A 20357-nucleotide genomic window follows, 5' to 3' on the forward strand; every position below is an offset into this window, starting at 1 on the left:
GGCAGCACAGGACGCGATCGCACAACCTGCCCGTGAGCAATCTCCCAACTTATCTAATAAATATTTCGATTCCCTGTGTGACATAACCTGTAATCTGTAATCTCTACACATTTTCGCTAAGTGAACTCCTCTGATTTTTTTAGCTACGACACATCTTATTTAAAATAGAAATTTCATAATAATTTCGAATGTTGTGTTAAGAAACAACAATAATGCAGCGTTGTCAAAGGTTACTTTTTCAGTTACGCGGAACTTACGGTATCGGGAAGCCGAGATCTGCATTTTGTAGATTCTCGACTACAGATTCTACCGATCCACCTTCAGCAAATGAAACAGAAAAATTGCAAGTTGAGAAACAAAGCAATGTTAGTGAAAATGAAGAAATTGTGAAATTATCCGGATTTGCGCGTGCTTTTGAAAAGTATACAAAAGAAGAAGAAAAAGAACCAGTGAAAGAGGAATCTTTCGCATCCATGCTACGACACTCAACATTCATCGATGTAACTATTACCGTATTAATAATTTGCATGTTTAATGTATTAATATGTGACAAAGTTTTGCTGGAAATCGTTCCAATTGTTGGTTTGCGTAATATTTCATTGACAATGTTCAATCCTTTTTTAATATCGTTCAGCTGGGTGATCCGGAAGGAAAAATAGCAATAGGTAAGATCTATCATGTCGTCGAAGATGACCTATACATTGACTTTGGATGGAAATTTCCTTGCGTGTGTTCTCGACCTGCAAATAGTGGACAGTGAGTATGGACTTCCTATTTTTATTTTGTAACATTTAGGAATTAATTTTAAATAATCATCCCGTTTTAGTTTATATGTAAGAGGAACTACCGTCAAACTAAGGATAAAGGACCTAGAACTGTCCACCAGATTCCTTGGCTCTCCTAAAGATTTAACTATTTTAGAAGCTGATTGTTCGCTAATAGGTGTTGTATCTTCTCCTGTTAGTAAATATTCTGAACAAGGAAAAGGAATTTCCAGCCATAAGGCGTCTACGTATCGTATGACAACATAAAATATTATCAAGTGTTTATGAACTTGCAATATATATCGTATGGAATTACATAGAGAAATTAGCTTACTGATTTTGTATATATGTAATAAAATAAAATGTATAAAAAACAGAAAGCCAATTTTTTGCAAGGGAGATACGGCGAATTTTAAAATACTTTACTAGAAAACTGTGGGATACTCTTTCCTCTTTTTTTATTAAATCGATATAAATCGTTGTATGGTTCTTGGTATGTGATGGCGCTGAGGTCTTGGCAACAGATATGGAATAGACGACGAGTACGCTATACTAGTCTATAACTTTATGATCAAAAGAACGTGATGTATGACGTATATTTGAAACATCTTGTTTATAAAAGACTTTTAATACAATTCTTCCATAAAAGTTAATCATAAACGGACTTAAATTGTGGTAAAACATACGATACAACAATGGTAAGATAAATACTGAAATCCGGTATGTTTGTGGTACTTCTATTGGTAACCTAACCTTTACCTTGTGTTTATTTTTATACGTCGTAACACACGTAATGCTAGACGAATCAATAATATTCAATAAATTGTATGGACGTATTGAGATATTTTTTAACTGTTTTTCAAGTTGCCTATTCGGTGTCGAGGATGTCTTACTAATTTGGAAAATGAAAATAATGGTAAAGATATATTCAAAGATGATCTTGCCATCGATACAGTCAATTTAGAAGACCAGTCACAAAGCACATTAAACTTGAATAAAAGAATCAAATTAGACTCCTGTATCGAATTAATTACCGGGAAAGAGGTGAGTTGGTATCAAACAAGTTTAGTGACTTTTTTTCTTAATAATGTTATTCGATTTTAGTTAATGCATAAGTTATTGAATAATTTTCTTTATTAATATAAATGATATTTAATGGCAGTTACAGTAATGATTTTTCACAGATCACAGAAACTGACAATTTGCCACGTGTTCTGTGTGCAACGTGTCTGAAGAAACTAGAAGCATGTATTCAGTTTCGTTTTCAGTTATTGACATCCCTTGAAATATTAATTACTTCGGTGAGTCATGATGATGCATTTAATCCAACATTAGCATGCGATGTGAATGATGACAGTAGTCTTGCAAGTAAAGCGTTTGATGCGGAAATAAAAGGGAAGAGTCAAGAAAAAGGAACAGATGTTCTTCAATCTGTAAGTGAGAATATTTGCAAAGGAATAGATTCGAAACAGATTTTGGATGATTTAATAAATGTTGATGAGAACAGTGCATCTGTAGATTTTAACGTAATATTAAACGAAGAAGCAGATGCAGTTGATGTAACAAACTGTAACAAACACCGAAATGATAAAGAAAATAATAATCTGATTGAATCCGAAAGTTCAAATGACAGTATAAATCTTCAATGCTCTATAGAAAAACGGACTAAAATTCAAGATAATGACATCGAATCTGAGATCGATGTATGTTCTGGAGAAGATGATGAAGTATTGGAATTAGATATTCAAAGCAGAAAAAATGAGACCATTGTACTCGAGAGTTCTTCCGAATCTGATATCGAAGTGTGTGATTATGAACCAACAGGAAAGAAAATAAGGAGTTACAAAACTTTAACTCAACCTATATTCTTTTAGCAGTGTTTCGTGCATCTGCAACATTGTCAAACCAGCTTGTGTATAGCTTATGTTAATGAGGTTACAAAAGAATAGATCTTAATGTGTGGCATACAATAATTTATGATTGACGAGAGACTATATTTTAGTTGCTTTAGTTTATGAATATACGAAGTAAGTTTTAACCATTCTGTATTAAATAAAGCACCTCTATGAATTTTCATATCATCTTGCGATCTGCTATACATATATCTGTGATAAAAAGAAAATATTTGGTGTAATTAAACATTCTTTTATAAAAACATTTGTCCTGTTATGTAAACCATGTCGCAAAGTGAGAAAAATTAAATCATTTGGTTTTCAGAAACACATTTATATTGAATATACTAGCTGAATATTCGGCATGTCATCCACCAAAAGAATGATGATGAATGCTTCTATTTTAAAAGCTATTAATAATTAAAAAGTAAATATAAATAAAAACCTCCCTTTGCGTAGTCTGTTAGCTTAGTTGGTAGAGCCTCGTGCTAATAACGCGAAGGTCGTGGGTTCTATCCCCACATGGATCAGCTTTTTTATATGATAATGTATTAAAAAAAATAGATGGACCGCTACTGCATTCAATTGACCGAGTCGAAATTAAACGCACATGCAAAGGCAGATACAAATGCGAACAATTGATAGCCGCAGTGAATGAATTGAAATTCAGAGATAAAAAGTCTCCTTGAATAGCAGTAAACACCTTATCGTTTACGTAAGTGTGCCGAATATGATCCAATATCGCAGGGCATTCCGTGTATCGGTGTTTCTTGCTTCACTATATGAACCAATGAAAACAAACTCTACAAGGAAATATATGTAGATGTAATTCCGATTGCATGTGATCATTCCCACGCGATACTTTATAACACTACTTAACGGTACGAGCAAGTCATGAATCGCATAGGATGGATAAAACCACTACTTGGAAAGTAAGGATTTTCTATATCCAAATATTAATAAAATATTTTTTTCAACATTTACTTCTGAATATTTTTCAGGGGAAGCTTAACCTCCTTTCCAGAGCGTGATTTTTCATTGGGCACAGCCCTGAATTTTAACATCGATAAGGTTCGTAGTTATTTATTATGGAGAGCAGTATGTAACGTTTAAACTGATTGAAACAAGTTGTATCGCGTTCAAGAAGTAACTGTAATTATTATGTTATATTTTAATAGATACTAACGACATTTGAACACTGTTTCATTTTAATAGATACTTATAGCGAACAGAGGAGAAATAGCATGCCGCATAACCAAAACGGCCAAAAGACTTGGTGTAAAAGTTGTTGCGGTATACAGCGATGCAGATCGACATGCGATGCATGTCAATTTAGCAGATGAAGCGTATAATATCGGCCCTGCTCCTTCTGGTCAGAGTTATCTTCGCCAGGATAAAATTATATCTATTGCCAAAAGGTCAAAATGTCAGGCCATACATCCAGGATATGGATTCTTGTCGGAAAATATGGAATTTGCAGAACTCTGTCACAAAGCGAATATAATTTTTATCGGGCCTCCTGCGAGTGCAATCCGAGACATGGGTATAAAGAGTACTTCGAAAGCTCTCATGGATTCTGCTGGAGTTCCTATTGTCAAAGGTATGAATAGATTTAACAAAATCACTGTCCATTCCTTAATTCTCATTTAATTGGAGTTTGAACACGTTAACAGGTTATCATGGCGAAGATCAATCAAACGGAACATTACTAAAGGAAGCAAAATGCATTGGATTTCCATTGATGATCAAAGCAATCAGAGGTGGTGGAGGAAAAGGTATGAGAATTGCAATGAAGGAAGAGGATTTCCTGGAAACACTAGAATCTGCTCGAACCGAATCTCAGAAGGCCTTTGGTGATTCCGGTGTTTTGTTGGAACAATATATTGCTCAACCGAGACACGTAGAAGTACAAATTTTTGCTGATAAACAAGGGAATGTCGTCCACTTGTTTGAGAGGGATTGTTCCGTACAAAGAAGGCATCAAAAAATTATCGAGGAAGCACCAGCGGTAAAGAATACATTTACTCTGCAGTTTTCATCCATGAAGAAGTATAATTTATTTTTAAATAGATACAATGATATTAAATGTTCCGAAACATAGCCAGGAATTTCAAAAGAGCTTCGCTCGGAATTGGGCGCTGCAGCTGTACGTGCTGCAAAAGCTGTAGGATACGTCGGTGCCGGTACAGTAGAGTTCATTATGGATCGAAACAGTCACAGTTTCCATTTTATGGAAATGAATACCCGTCTTCAGGTGGAACATCCTATCACAGAAGCGATCACTGGAACAGATCTTGTCGAGTGGCAATTAAGAGTGGCAGCTGGTGAAGACTTACCACTTAGACAAGAAGAAATTCAACTAAGAGGTCATGCATTCGAAGCAAGAATTTATGCCGAGGTAATTGGGAGATCATTTTGTTTGAATTTATTATCTGGAACAGTTATCGAATTTTTTGTTGCCATTCAGGATCCCAGGAACGGTTTTTTACCTGGTGCAGGTCGATTGTTGCATTTAACTATGCCTGTTGTGGAAAAGCATATCAGAGTTGAAACAGGAGTAAGGCAAAATGATGAGGTCTCGGTGCATTATGATCCAATGATTGCAAAATTAGTGGTTTGGGGAAAGGATAGAGACGAAGCTCTTCGTGTACTCAGGGCCAAACTCTTCGAATGTAATGCAAGTATCGATAAATTTAAATAAGGAACTTAAAACAATGATATTACGATTGTAAAGAAATTCTTATCGTTTATTAACTTCAGATCGTTGGGCTTGAGACGAATGTGGAATTTGTCATGGACTTGTGCTCTCATCCTAACTTCCAGAAAGGTCATGTCCATACAGGTTTTATCGATGAACACAGTCAATCGTTATTTCCCAAATTCCAAGTACCAAGTAATGTACTGACTCAAGCTGCTTTAACTTTCATCTTATACGAAGAGTATGAATGTCTGAAATCGATAATAAACGTTAAAAGTCACATCGACCCTTTTGCTGTCGAAGCGGGATTTAGGATGAATAATATTTCAATGAGAACGTTTCGTTTTAATGCACAAGGGGAAGAATTTGTTATCGACGTAAAGTATGTGGAACCAGAAGTGTATGCCATCAGAGTTAACAAATTAGGTCCTTGGAGACAAGCGACAGGAATATTAACGAAGAAGGATAATATTATGGAATTAACTTCGGAGATTGATGGATTAACATCCCAAGCAAGAGTTGTAAAGATCAACGATGAATTAAATCTTTTCGCCAGTGTAAGAATTAAAATTACTATCAATTCTGATTTAGCATGACATCATTTCAAGTAATATTTTTCTCCAGAATCATAAATGGCAGTTTACGATACCAAAGCCAGCATTTATTTCTGCTATCTCTAACGATGCAGATGACACGAAAGGAGCAGCGGTGAGTCCGATGCCAGGGGTTGTTGAAAAAATTTTTGCAAAACAGGGTGACACGGTACAAAAAGAAGATCCACTAGTTGTTATCGTAGCAATGAAAATGGAGGTGAGTAATTATTAATTTATTCACATTAATTAGCATTTCGTGGTAACTTGAGCATTTTTTATACAGTACATCATCAGAGCGCCGTCAGCTGGGGTGGTCGAGAGTGTCCTGTGTGCGGTTGGTGAAAGCGTTAACAGAAATAAACTTTTAGTCAAGTTGTCCGATCCTGTAGAAAATTCGTAAGTATGCAATTGTTGAACGAGGGCTACGTATACTTGTACACTGCGATGTTCACATGTTTGACACGTTCCTCATGAAAAGACGTTATTTGTTGATTGTAAATTTTATGTCTACGCTCTTATGGGGAGTTGTCGTGAATAAAAGTTTAATGAATCGTTAATTCATTAGTGATCGGTGGTGGTAAGTAAGTAAATGCGGACGGATTATTTAGCTTCCACTTGCATTTAAGCGGAACATTAGACGAACGAAACCTATTAGGGCCAGGGTATAATCTTTTCGAGAAATTGAGTACTTCCGTAGGTTTATGTAGATTTTACGTCTCGCTTTAAAGTGCGACCGAGTGCCACCTACTCGGTATGTACGGAACTGAGTAACAACCCCTGCAACTATGTAGAAAGGACGTAGACTTTGCAGGATTCAATTCACTCCTCGGTTGAATTCACAAATTGCTGGAACGAAGTACCCGGACGAGTACCCGCGTGCGTATTGTTATCGGAATTAAAGTTTAGAAATATCTTCGTTAGTGTCGACATGTGTTCAGCGGTCGCTAAGGAAAGGTGAGCATATGCGGTTGCAATGCGCGTAAACATTCCGTGTATTTTTCTTGATACCGTATACGAGATAAAGTAAGCATTATTAAGAAAATTACGTGTCTACACGTAACTCCCCGTGAAAATCGATGTTTCAAATTACTCGAAGTGTCTTCGTGCAATTCCTCCACTCGGGAAGGGATCACGCGAGCTGTCAAAATCAGCTGATCGCGCTTCGCCCCCCGCGTTCTTTTTTGATCCGCCTCGGGATTGAAAAAATGATCTCTCAAGGTCGCTCAATTTGCTCTTATCAATTTCTTTATCTACTTGGAGAAGTTAAAGCCGAGACCCCACGGCTGTGAAATACGAGGGGCCGAGCATCTAGGCGGGCTTTTATAGGATCCTGTCACGAAAGCGTCGGGACGATTGCAGGGTGTTTCGGAGTAAGCTAAGCTTATGACACTCGAGGACGATTGATATTCATATTTCTGTGAAAAAGCCCTAGGGACGTACCGCGCCTGTCGTGGGACTTACTTTTCAGCGTAAAGTAAAATTTGGTTTATCCAATTTCGGGGGCTCGGAGCCTTTTAGGCATTCTTGCCATTTGGCAGACGCGCGTTAAAGACGAGGTCGATAACGAGAATAACCCGATTCTTTCCTTATCGGCAGCGGCGGAAATGCGACGGCAGACGGAAAACCGTCCAGGAAATTGAGCTCGGTGGCAAGAGCTCTGGCAGCCGTCAATGCGGTGTCGAGGCAGTACCGACCGGTTGGTGGTGAGCCGACACGATTTTTAAATATATTTCGCGAGAGAAGTGCAACCGGTTCCGAGGAAACGGATTCATCGCGAATACGGACGAGTCTAAGTCCGATCGATGACGAACCCTGGAGGTATCGGAACCACGGGCGAGAGGTGGCATGTACGAATCGCATACATGGAGGGCTGCTCCTCATCCATAATGGGCGTTGTTGGGTGCCGCTCCTGGCACCGACTCCCATACGCGCCACCCGAAGCCTCTTCGACTTTGATTCTACGGAGTTTGCGCCTTCGAAGACCGTGCGATCTCTATTTCAACCTCTATTTTAACCTTGGAAATGCGATCCCGATTCTGCATCCAATCGAACCGAGTCCAAATCAAGATGAAAGGATCATTTGTCAACTCATATTTATTAGTGTTTATTAACAGTTTGGGAAAAAGGTGGCACGAGGGAAGCGAGCGAGTGGCGAGCGTTTCATGTCGAAAGCGAATTACTGGGCGGCGAGGGCCCTTTAAAGTCTCGTCGTAAAATCCTAAATTCTCCCTTGCCGAAGGGGTTGAGAACGCCCTGCTCTGGAAGAGAGCGCGATTCGTAAATGTCCGTTTAAACGCATTCACCCCCTGACCAGTCGACTCGCCGTGCTCGTATATTCTCAAAACCAACTCTCCCCATTGGCTGGAAAAATACTCACGACGAAATTCTATTTTTCTCATTCTCTCGTTCTCCCCGCAGATTTGTAGGCACAAATCTGCGGAGCTTCGTGGGGGGCAAATCGTACCTAGAAAAAAAACAAAAAAGTGGCGAGGGTAGTACCGAGGTATAGCCGGTTCCGGTCTATTTACGTCCTCGTTAGACTCGTAAGTCGTACTTTGGCTATAGACAACGAGCGATATACGTGCAAGAGTTCGATAGAGTCTCGAGATAGACCCTTAGCATCTATAAAAGGGGCGGACGTTGGGAACAATTACCTCAAAGGCTTGGCGCCCGCCTGTCAGTCATCGAGTTCGGGCTGAACCGTTCACGCAGACTCTGCTTCTTTCCAATAAGTCAGTCGTTTTAAAGTTTCATCGGAAATTCCACTCTAACCGTTCCCCGTCAGTGCTCCCGGCATAATTTCGCCCTTGGAAAAAGTTTGGACGTTTAATCGGCGCTTCTTCTCGGAAGACGGTTCCTCTTCGACCTCCGAGCCGAAGAGGACCCCGAAATTTATCTTTAAATTCCAATATTAAGGAACCCGAATATCATCTCATTTTTATTTAACGTCGTACCGACCTCTGCATGCATCGTATCATCTCGCGATTCGACATTCCATAGTTCGTTTCGTATTTCCTCAAGAAATTATTTCTCCTTAATTAATCATGGGTGAAGTAGAGTCTCCTAATGACGGCGAGGCTGTAAGGACACCTTTGAGGCGTCCCCGGGAACGGAACAAGGAGAGGCCCACTTATCTCAGGGACAGAGGTAATTAAACGACGCGATAGAAATGTCGATACCATCGCGAGTGTTTCAATTGGTAACGGGGCTGTTATGCCGGATAAGATTAATGATACGAACGAGACACGATCGAAAGCCTGTATGCGATCATTACCGCTATCTTTATATCCAAATCGATGTATCTTTTCTCACGTAGTTGCGAAATTTTCTCCCCTCGTGGCTGAGAAATGATCGAAATCGAAGATTCCAATCGTTCCTAAAATTCCTTCTTTAACGTTGCGGTAAGAAAATCCCCTCTATGATATGTACGATAGATAAGTTAATTTGTTGGAGGTGGGTCGAGCATTATTTATCCACTGAAAATTCGAAACAACCCCGAAACGCAAAGTCGGTAATCGAGGATCGCACGTGCTCATTCCGACACGAGCTTATAATCCGACCTTTATTAGAAGGAATCACGCTACCCGAAGAATTTTCGCGGATCGAGGCGAAGGATTTAAATTCCGTCGGGGTGGGAAGGGAAACTCGAGGGCATCTCAAGTTCACTTATCGAACGATATCGTTAGGAACTATTCGGAATCGGCCGAGGAACGGAAACGATCATCCGATACGATCTGGCACTTGGTCTGCACGCAGCCCGGATATTCTCGCGATCTCGCTCCGAGATCGCTAATTTAGATGACGCGATCGACAGCTGCTTTCCGTTTCTTAATCAGGAAGCTACCGATAAAGCCGATCGATTGTAGTCTCTAAATTGGTGGAGCCAGCTATTAATTGAAAAATTTTTATTCGCGATCCCTCTGGTCCGAATTCCCCCGATAAAAAATTAATTCAGGGGCTCTTTAAATTCTACCCTAGATGAAACTATTTTTAGTGAATTTTAGTGAATCTTAGTGAATAGGATCGAACAGGTATTCGGTAATCGCGGGGATTCAAGGACTGTGCCATAGCCGCATGTCCCGGGTGAGACGGGCTTTCGGATAGACGTCAGTGGGGCACGTCCCGAGGCACGTCTAGGTGTCTTCGGGTGTCTCGAATTGACACGTTTCGTGTCCGCCCCAAGATGTCTACGAAAACAGGGGAGGGTCCGAGGGCAGGACGTATAAAGGGGCGCGGATTCGATTTGGACTCCCAATCGACGCAGGAAATTCGGTGATCGAATTTCGGGGCTTCGCGGACGGCGACGGTCCTCGTCGTTTTTCTAAATATTTTTATAAATATCGGCGCGATTCCGTTTGCCTCGATAAGAGGTCCTCGAAGGGTGACGAAGAGGGATGCTCCTGTCGACGAGAACGGCCAGATGCGCCGCTCTGATGGCCGAGCCGGACGAACTTTATCCAGGTCATCCTCGATAATTCTTCTCAGGGTGGATTTACTCGACCCTGATTTCACCATCGAGAGGGTAATTTCTTATCTGGGATTTCCAGAACGCATCGTATATCCAAGGAACACGAGGACGCTGGCCAAGACCCCCGTCACCGGCGGGGCTCCCATTCGAGAAGATGTCTGTATGGTAAATCAATTAAATTTTATCGTCAAACGTTGATCGAAAGACGAAGTTTGGACTATTCATTTGTGAATAATTTATTAGATTTATGTTGCTGTTCTTCTTTCGCAGGCTCTGAGAACTCTGGTTTTTGGGAGCTGCGCCGGTCCACCGAAACCAGAATGGGCCAGGACTGGCTTGACGTTCAGGACTTCTGGACAGAGTATGGCTTTTGGATTACGAGCACCAAGAAATTCTACTCGTGGGTTCGTCACCGCCGTCCAGGCCGTCATGTTGAAACACTACTTGTTCAAAGGCAACAAACAAGATAATCGAATCGTTCCCGACGCGTAAGTTTTATTTTAAGATTATTTTCGGAGGCTAATTTATTTCTCGACAGTCTTTATAATTCCCGTGTTTCAGGTTGCTGAAGCCGAATCACGACAAGCAGGTCGAAGTCTTGACGTCTGCCATCGCGGAAATTATTTGGCGATGTGCCGGTGGAAGCGCGTCTTCGAATCCCGGATGTTCGGCCGGCTTCAATACGGTTAGCAATGTCATTTTGCCAAAGGCGATCGTTGCTTTGCCGCAGGAGACCGCTTACATGCAACACGGTGTACAGTACTTCCAGGATGGGTTGACGGAAACCGTACGTTAAATTTAAAAGTATATATACCTATAAGACACGATATCGGCGATAATGTGGACGTAACGTGTGCGGAATAAATTCGTTACGTTAAAATCTAACATATAGCGTGATAAAATATATACGAGGTATTTAATTCTTGCAGCTCCACCTCTTCGAATTCACTTCCTTGGACGACCTGGAGATATTCGTCAAGAGATATCTCTACTTGGTATGTGAGAATAAATTTTCGATTTTATTTCTTTTTCTGCAGTTATCGTTGACGCGCGTACATTACGTCCTATTCAGTTTCAGGACGAGGGAGGACCAGGGGCTAAATTATTGTTGTACAGCGCAGTTTTATCCAGGGGCCTTTCCAAGTGAGTGTCCCGAAATATCGAATTTTTAACGCAGCGATGCAAATTCCAACGAAGATTCAGCGCCCAGTCCGGAAATAATTTGGCGCAATTTTTCAGAGTTCGAAGCGACCTCGAAGACTCAAAGACGTCTATTTTAAGCGGATGTCCAGAGGAGGGTCCTATAACGGTTGTAATGCTGGCTTTGACAGGCAGAGCTTCTCCTCATCTTCACAACGGGGTTCTTCATGTCGGGGACGAAGACACCTACGTAAGTGGCGACCGTGTTAAAATTACGTAGATTCGGTTAAATCCTTGTTAAGAAAAAATACATGAAAAGTCTCGGGCAGATTGTATCGTTAAAGAGACGTTTCAGGCAGTTCCACAGTGGGGCGTCCTTTTAAGGAGCGAAGTAGGCTTCCTGGTGTACGAAGGCGAAAGCCAAGGAGAAAAGCAGCCAGGATCTCGTCTGAAGACTCCGAGTTTGCCAATTTGGATGACACTCTGCCTGGGTCATTACGGAGTACTCTTTAACACGAATCGAGAGCTCTTGAGGAATTATCACGCCGAGCGACGGTAATCTAAGCTAAGAAACTAAAGAAAATACTTGGGCGTGCACGCATCCTTTCCTTTACTCGGCGTGAAATTAAAGGTTCGACGTGCAGTACTACACCTGCGGTGGGAGTCATGCTACATTGACCGTGGATACGAGAGCCCACGACGTGGCCTCTGGTTCCGATGCGTCCACCAAGGACTCCTTGGACATGGCAGCTACTCCCCTGGAAAAACTTATTCACTCCAAGTACGTGAATATTCGGGACGAGATCAAAGCGAGACTAGGAGGTAATAAGAATACGTAACGAGTACTTAATGTCGATTAATTTGACAGGTGGCAAGACGCCCAGATCCAATGGAATGGAACACCGGTCCTGTAACGACGAGTCGACGGACACGGGTCGTATGTCAACGGAAGGTGTCACGTCGTAGTGCACTACGTGCGATAACTCCACCTGTAAATAATACCTTAGTTTACTTATCGTTAAATAATCGTTACCAATACGTGTAGCGTATCGGCGCAGGTCGTTCATCCGTTGCGGCAGTTCCGAGTAGAAGAGATCGCTCTCCCTCTCTCTTTCGCTTTCACGCATTCGACGCGACGTCGAAACGCGAGGAAAAAGAGACGGGGATGTTGCAAGGGAATCGAAGGTGAGTCTTCACTAGGGGTTGTCGAAAATGCCGATCGATCCGCCTAGGAAACGGTTCACCGTCCCCTGACTTACGCGATCGCGCCGCGAGGCACCGAAAAATTCTTACTCGGAGAAAACCAGAAGATAAAATGATTAAAAACTGAATAAATTGAGGAATTGGACAGGGAAAATATTTGGCGAGTATCTTCCGAGAACTAGTCCGAAAATAGAGCATAATTGGCACGGATCCACGGATCCGATTCGGATCATCGATCCGTGCAATCGGCACTCTTCGACGATCGTTTCGAGTTGGGAGAAAATTGACGAGTGGATCGTTTTACCGGTCCCTCCCGACGAATGGAAAGCTGCCACTTAATCTATGCGGAACTTCGCCTCCTATGTCTTTCCTGATAATTATTCCTGAGGTAATGCAAGAGACGAGACACTTCCAACATTCAAGTGCGACTCCTCCGCTTCTTCGTCCAATCATTTGAAATGCTGTCTTGAAAATTGATATTTTTCCGAAAATGGTGCTCGGTGGAATGATTTAAGGAACGAGATTTTTTATTTGACCTCGCAACCGGTGGCCTCGTAATTATGCCTGGAAATTAGGGGGCCCCCTGTTAAAAAATGGCGTTTACCCTTCCGGCAGACAGGATACGTCATCGGGAGCCCGAAGGGGGGCATTCACGTACGCAATTATTATACCTCCTGTCCCTCTGCGAACACCTGAACAGGTGGATGGAGCCGGCCCCCTCTTCCTGCCGACTTCCTGAGTGGTTTACTCCACTCGGTTTTGTAGTAACAAACCCGAACGTGGACGGAAAACTTCTATAGCCAGGTCGTCGTAGGTGTCGATCTTCACTTGCAAAAAAAAATTACAATCATTCGTTCGATTCGAAAAAATGTACCATTAATCGCGTCTTCGTGCGAAATTCGATTTTCTCCTGGAACGAAAAAAACATGCCGGTTTCTTGATTTTAATCGTCTTATCAATGTTCACGGTGGAATCAGGTGCATTCAGTGATCGCCGTCGGTTGTGGATATTTTTGTTGATATTCAAGTGCAATCGTTGATCCCCGAAACAACACTCGACCGCGTGATTCGAAAGAAGACGGAGAACAATGTCTACGGGAACTCGTTTCGAAGTGTAAACTCTTATTAAATATTTGCATTGACATCGTAGGCTCGATCTTAAGATCACTCGGTGGGTAAAAGGGACGAGGAAAAGTTATCGAAGAGATCGTCACCTGCGCAGATTCGAGGGAAATCGTGGACGCTGTAATTAGCGGCCGGATATTCTGATCTCGAAAGTTAGATTTAGCGATTCGGACATCAACGAGACGTCACTGCACCGAGAGGGGTTTACGGAGAAGTCTCAATTTACGGTCCGTGGATTAAGGTAGTACCATGTCCTACATACTCCTTTTATCGGACTAACCGTCGATTTATGTTACCCCGAAGCGATATGCCTTCTCATTGTTGCAAACGTACTTCGCATTGTTTCGCGAACGACAGGTTTCTCCTATTTGCATGTCGGCGCCGTTTTTGCGCGCAGAAAGTGCGCAGCTCTTGTCGAAAACAAAGATCGGGTGATACCGATGAAAATTAGAGAATTTTCCATTTTTTCTTTTGTCTCTTCCGCTGCGCAAGTCGGGTCTTACCCTTTAATGACGGATAGTTTATGCGTGAACCATTAACTTTTATGCTTATTAGAATTCCCGGAAGGGAAGTAACGATTTCCTTAAACGGCAAACCATCCTCGGTATCATTTGCCGTTATTGCCGTGAAATGGGGAAGTCGGACAAGAAATGGGGTGAGGAAGAACAGCCAATTACGTTCCCATTGGCTCGAAATAATTACTTCATTCACCTTGTTGAATTTTTTTTTTTTTCCACGGAAAGGGTCGCTCTTCCTTAATAATTTTTAGAGAAATTTTTCAGGAATATTAATGTCGTCAATAACTCTTACTCGAGGGTAATCCGTGTGTACAACTTTGCCCGCAACGAGCGGTTTCTCCGCATGCTTTCTAGACACACGTCGCTCATTCCGTAGACATTGGGTAACTCCTCGTTACTACGTGCACCTGTCTCTTGAATGAAAAAAAAATTATTATTCTTCGCAGTTACAATTTTTTTTTATACTTTTAAGAATGTATATGTGCTTTCATTGCAAGAATTTCGCAGTCATTTAGCTGACGTACAGTCCTTCGTAAACGAGTATGTCGACATTTCACGGTACGACGATCCGTGAATGGATCTTTGACCGACATCTTTAATGATATATCCTCCTCGGGTATTTTTTATAATTAAAAATCTTGGCCGTTGCGATACTTAATTTTCCGGTAATCGCGTTACGTGGTTGGTGCTATTTCTTTCAATGAAGTCTCGGTTACTGCGACGTAGAGTTTTCATTCATCCATTTCAGGTAGATAACGTTGCACGGTTCTTAATGATATCACGGCAACTAATTAATAATTTTCTCCCCAGATGCAACAAGGAACGCATGAATCCCTGGATGGAGATCTTGGATCAATATGGAGGACGCTATCCTGAAGCTTCTTCTACCGCTTTGTCTCCTGCCATTGGCCACGAGTCAACGTAAGACTGTAACGATAGTTTGCTCCAGAATGGAGCTAACTGTAAAAAAAAAAAATGGGCTTACGGTAGTGCATTGAAACCGAGCCGTTTAGTCAATTAGTTATGGTCAGGGATAACGATGCTGCCGGTTGAGTACACCGTTAAAAGTGTTTCGACGAAAAGCACTCTACATACGCTAAAAAATTGGCAGGAAATTAATTTCTGTCATAAGGAGTTGATTTTCTTTCCGGGAGAATTCGCTGGCACTCGTTTGCATTCGATCGGGAAGCGGCAAAATCGCCGGGATTTTTCTGGGTATCGTGTTTTCTGAGAAAGTATATAGAAATAAGTTCGCAGAGCCGAGTATCGGTTGGTCGATGGTACGGGCTTGCCTTGGCCGGAACTTCGCTCCAAGGAAGCGCACATATCTACCCCACATAGATGCCTGCGAATGTCTGTATGCGAGCGTAGGCGACCACGTTCGTGTAAAGGCATCGGCCAGAACGCTTCTTTGTGAACGCGTTCGAAAAAAGAGGAAAAACAATAAAATCCACCTCAATGGCTTCGACGGAGCAACGTTCCAGCGAGCTCGACTCGATCGAGTCCCGCAGTCATTATGATTTTTTTTTTTTTTTCAAAACGATGTACTCAACGCGCGAGAGGTATTCGATCCGCGACGGATGATTCGTCAAGCTAATCATTGAGTCGTTCCATAAATTCGTGATTCGATTGGCAGTCATTCGGGACGCGCGATGCTTCTTGGAGAACGGGGCGACGACGGCGAACCTCTTCGTCAACGAGGAGGCTCGAGTCGGAGACGTCGTGGGGATCCTGGGGGTTCTCGGGGATCCTGGACCCAACGGGGACATCGAGATGAGGCTACAAGAACGCGACAGTCCCGTCGCTCTTTTGCCGAATTCGAGAAATTTCACCCTAACGAGGCCCCTCGACAAGGAGGGCGTGGACGGTCCTTCCAGTGTCTACATAAACGTCATCTGCGAAAAGAAGCGCACCTTGGACCCCGTAAGAATTTTGACCCATCAAAAAACTAACTATTCAAATTTTCCCACGGTATCGGTACAGCCTCGATTAAAGACGGAAATGAAAATATCAACCGATTTGCCTTCCTTTCAGGGTTTCGTGATTCCAGTCAACATCCGAGTTACGGATGCTAATGACAACGCTCCGGAATTCATAAACGCACCTTACATTCTCAACATCTCGGAGGTGACCAGACTTCGGTTCTCAATAAATTTCCCTCTCCCTTTGGATCTTTATAAATAAATGATAAAACATGTTTAGGTGACGGTCGTGGGGACCAGAGTCCTCCAAGGAGTCAGAGCCGTGGATGCCGATCAACCCGGTCCTTTTTCTACTGTACAGTATTCGATACTCCCGGGTCCACATTCGGTAATATACTTAATTAATCGAAAATTTAAGATTATCGAACGCTCGATAACAGGGGGAATTTTTCATTCGCTGTAGGACTACTTCGTCTTCGTGAATGCTTTGGAGGGGACGTTGGTCCTGCGGAAGCCCCTGGATTACGAGGCTCTCACCAATTTCTCCGTTGGCATTCGTGCACAGGTATGGAAATGGCGATTTCGATATAAACAATTATTAAGGACCCTGCTAAGTGTCAAACGAAATTTCCAGGATCAAGGAATCCCTCCCCGATCGTCGGAGACCATTCTCCACGTGAACGTCATCGACGCCGATGATCAGAATCCCGCATTCGTAAACGATCAGTATAAAGTGACCATCCCTCGACAAGTAAAAACGGTGAGTCGAACTCAGCGTAATTAATCGCTCTACGTAATAAGGCGAACGATAAAAAATTCGAGATCTGACGGTGAAATATTTCTCAGAGGACGATATTGAAGGTGGATCCTGCCCCGATCAAGGCCTTGGATCGGGACGTCGGAATAAACGCACCTGTCAGGTACAGCTTTCAAGGTGCGATCTTGCCTTTCGTTACGGTGAATCCTGAAACGGCCGAAGTCATCGCCACTCGTCCATTGCAGGATCACGAACTCATCTCGCCGGCGACCATAGTCATTAAAGTGCGTACATTTACCGTTTTTGTCCTCTTGAATAATCGTTTGTCAAAAGAGAAAGGAAGGGTAATATGAAATCTCAATTTCAGGCAACGCAAATTGACAATCCCGATAGATACACCCTCGCCACAATCGCGGTATCTCGGGATGACAGCGTGGCCCCTACTGCAGGTAATTGCGATACTCTTAAAATAAATAATGTAACGAGTTCATCATTAATTTCATACATTTTCATAAATAATAATTTACCGATTTCTCGGCCGGCAGGTGGCAAATTACCCGTTAGGTTCGTGCTTAAGGATTACCAAGCGAGCGTGCCGGAAAATACTCCACCAGGAAGCGTTATCCTTACAGCAGGGGTTAATAAAATAGATCCCGTAAGTGTTGATCCTCTTTGGATCGATGTCAGACTTTGTGATTTGTAACATAATTCATACGACGAATGAAATTTAAGAATTTAAGGTTCTGGCTCGTGGGGGCCCAGGAGGATCTGGATAGGTTCTCGATAACCAAGTCCGGGGAATTAATCCTGAAAGGAGCTTTGGATTACGAGAGGAGGATCCAGCACAGCTTTCTCGTCCACGTTACGGATGGAGATCACGTATGTTTGGCCTTAATGTCAATTTCTACAGTAAGACGTAAAATGAATTTTATTATAGAACGACACGGCGCGAGCGAACGTCTCCGTCGAAGACATCAACGAGTGGGAACCGAGATTCCGACATCCCAGATACGAATTCCACGCACGAACTCTCAGAGAAGGGTCCATAATAGGTGGGATTTTTATATTACGATAAACGGAGTAATTGATTACTCGGACCGCACCACCTGGTAGAGTACGCTATTTACAATGAAAAATCATCAATCGCGCGTAATAGAAATTCTTGGTCTTCAGGAAGGTTGGAAGCTGCGGACGGTGATCGAGGGGACAGGGTATCTTTATCCTTACGAGGTCCTGATGCGAGGTACAGAATTCTTAACTAATGAACAGGACTATTGACCGTTTTGTATATATTTTTTTTAAATGGCGAGTTGTAGTAAAATTCGGCGGTAGTAATTCTGACCCTTTCAGGTCTTTTGAAATACGTGACAACGGAGAACTGATCCTGAGATCTCCGGGGCCATTCAATGACTCTCTAGCTCGCATAGTAGCCATCGCCTCCGACTCCGGTCGACCTCCCAGGTAATTAATTTGCGTGGTAAAATAAAATCAACGTACAAAGAAACGATTCACACAGTCCCTTCGCAGGTCCAGCATGATCCCCGTCATCGTGCACCTGCCGAATTCGGGATCACTTCCAGTAGCTGCAAGAGCTGCTCCCGCGTGGCTAGGAAGTAGCGTTCTACTGGTCGCAATATTTGGAGCGGTCTTGGGCCTCCTCGGGGTGGTCATTCTCGTCCTCATCCTGTACATCTACAAAAAGTAAGTTCCTAAAATAAATTGAACGTTCCGCAATCGGGCGAGAAGTTTGCGAGGATATTGAGATGGGTCCTTTTTCGTCTCTTTTTAGTAAAAGGCCCAAGGGAGGATCCGTGAGTTCGATGGGCACGGGGTACAGGGAAAAGTCCCCGGTACCTCCGGCTATGGGGCCCAGTTCTCAGATTCTGGGAACGAACGCTCTTCGCGACGTCCTGGAGTCTTACACCGAGCGTCGTTCGGGCATCAACAACATCGACAATCCCGTCTTTGGGGAGGACAACGAGAGCGCCTACAACGCCACCATTCAAAGTGGGTGGAAAGCCCGATAAATCCTGATTAACGCTTTAGACCCTACGAAATGAAGGAAAAGTAAACTTGATTGCAGGCGTCATATCGGCGGGGCAGATGCCCTTGTACTCTAGGCATAAAATCGCGCCAGCTCCTCCGGCGTTGGCTGCAACTTCGAACATCCCGAATATCGGTGGATTGGTCCAGAACATGAACGATTTGAGTGCCAGGACCAATTTGGACATAAGTTCGCAGAATTCGTCAAACTATTCCGCGGATCCGCCGGACTCGCTGGTCCCGGCCTGGCCGGCCTGCTCCGTTTCCCAGAGGGTGAAGAAGCTGTCCTGGGACGACGACGACGACGACGACGGAGTAAAGATTCATTCCGTTACGAACACGACTCGTTGCGAGATTTTCTCTATATTTATTTTGACCGTCCCCAGACGATGGACAGCGTGGAAGTCGCCACGGAAGCTCGAGCGGGGACCAGCAAAACCATCAACGATCAGCTGAACCTGACGGTGTACTTCTGACGAAGGCTTCGGCCGAAACGGAGAAAACCTACGCGAACCTGCCTGAAAATAAGGAGAACGAGATCCAACCTTGTGTACGACTTAATTATTTAAGGGGGTGTCCGAATACGTCCTCGGTCAAGAAACCGGAGGACGCTCGGGTACTCTCGGAGGAATCCTACGAGGGCACGATAATTTCTAATCTCTTATGAAATCGAGGTCAGTAGGCCCCAGTAGATTCTTGACCCCGGAAACGGAGAGGAATTCGCGCCTCTTCGGTCGGCGAAGTAGTGCAGCGATCTTCGAGGGCCTCTGAAAAGGAAACGAGACGAACAACGAACGGGAGCGATCGGGTCGTCAGTCGTTTTTGCTATCGTCTTTGACGATTCTCGGAAGTCACGATCCCTTCTCCGGGAAGTATTCCTTGGGCGAAGGATCATCGAGACGAGATTCCACCACCTATTTTCTCGGGGCGTTTACGCGAATCGGGTCACTAGGCTAATTGCGGCAAACGGAGCTCGGCCGAAAACAATTACCATCGATTGGCAATCTCGCTTGCTCGCATGGTCTGGCGTAATGAGAAAACCCAATCGATTCGTGGACCTTGATTTTTTTTACGAATAAAGGAAACTTTCCTGGCGAATGCGTCGTTACTTTTCTTATTTGCGAATTTCTCGAGATCTTCGTAGATTTGTCATCTCGTCTCTCCCTTTCTACCGGAACCGTTCTCGATGCGGGGTCCCGCGTGTTAAATATTACAAATCGACGAAAATGATTGTA

At 43.2% G+C, this 20357-nt stretch overlaps 4 protein-coding genes and 1 non-coding gene across 6 annotated transcripts; all 5 read left to right on the forward strand.

Annotated features, from left to right (window-relative positions):
* The first annotated feature begins 68 nt into the window (after window positions 1-68).
* LOC105696440 (28S ribosomal protein S28, mitochondrial) lies at window positions 69-1144 on the forward strand. The gene is made up of 3 exons (XM_012418890.2): window positions 69-500; window positions 635-756; window positions 827-1144. The coding sequence occupies exons 1-3, from the start codon at window positions 213-215 to the stop codon at window positions 1029-1031; spliced, it is 615 nt and encodes a 204-aa protein (XP_012274313.1). The 5' UTR covers window positions 69-212; the 3' UTR covers window positions 1032-1144.
* Window positions 1145-1290: 146 nt separating this feature from the next.
* Window positions 1291-2840, forward strand: LOC105696546. Of its 2 annotated transcripts, XM_012419107.2 has the most exons (4): window positions 1291-1462; window positions 1629-1808; window positions 1949-2197; window positions 2421-2632. In XM_012419107.2, the coding sequence occupies exons 1-4, from the start codon at window positions 1460-1462 to the stop codon at window positions 2502-2504; spliced, it is 516 nt and encodes a 171-aa protein (XP_012274530.1). In that variant the 5' UTR covers window positions 1291-1459; the 3' UTR covers window positions 2505-2632. The 2 variants fall into 2 exon arrangements, with proteins under 2 accessions (XP_012274530.1, XP_012274529.1); XM_012419106.2 differs by having other exon boundaries at window positions 1292-1462; window positions 1949-2840.
* On the forward strand, window positions 2687-12896 carry LOC105696545 (methylcrotonoyl-CoA carboxylase subunit alpha, mitochondrial). Its single transcript, XM_012419105.1, has 20 exons — window positions 2687-2791; window positions 2982-3588; window positions 3658-3727; window positions 3872-4256; window positions 4330-4664; window positions 4758-5054; window positions 5124-5333; window positions 5417-5911; window positions 5979-6164; window positions 6231-6343; window positions 7544-7650; window positions 10495-10580; window positions 10686-10903; window positions 10977-11202; window positions 11345-11410; window positions 11488-11558; window positions 11655-11805; window positions 11911-12110; window positions 12187-12336; window positions 12424-12896. The coding sequence occupies exons 2-20, from the start codon at window positions 3551-3553 to the stop codon at window positions 12467-12469; spliced, it is 3450 nt and encodes a 1149-aa protein (XP_012274528.1). The 5' UTR covers window positions 2687-2791; window positions 2982-3550; the 3' UTR covers window positions 12470-12896.
* On the forward strand, window positions 3114-3186 carry Trnai-aau. The gene has a single exon. It is a non-coding gene; the product is annotated as a tRNA-Ile (tRNA).
* Window positions 12897-13582: 686 nt separating the features above from the next.
* Window positions 13583-20162, forward strand: LOC105696379 (protocadherin Fat 4). The gene is made up of 18 exons (XM_012418800.1): window positions 13583-14123; window positions 15211-15321; window positions 16037-16323; window positions 16435-16527; window positions 16603-16710; window positions 16786-16887; window positions 16957-17082; window positions 17169-17363; window positions 17447-17528; window positions 17625-17734; window positions 17812-17958; window positions 18017-18131; window positions 18253-18322; window positions 18430-18540; window positions 18607-18780; window positions 18869-19086; window positions 19163-19437; window positions 19509-20162. Exons 2-18 carry the CDS (start codon window positions 15258-15260, stop codon window positions 19596-19598), a joined length of 2367 nt encoding a protein of 788 aa, XP_012274223.1. The 5' UTR covers window positions 13583-14123; window positions 15211-15257; the 3' UTR covers window positions 19599-20162.
* Window positions 20163-20357: the final 195 nt, after the last annotated feature.

This window comes from Orussus abietinus, unplaced genomic scaffold, assembly GCF_000612105.2.
Source record: "Orussus abietinus isolate OABI.00-Male unplaced genomic scaffold, Oabi_2.0 scaffold15, whole genome shotgun sequence".
NCBI lineage: Eukaryota > Metazoa > Arthropoda > Insecta > Hymenoptera > Orussidae > Orussus > Orussus abietinus.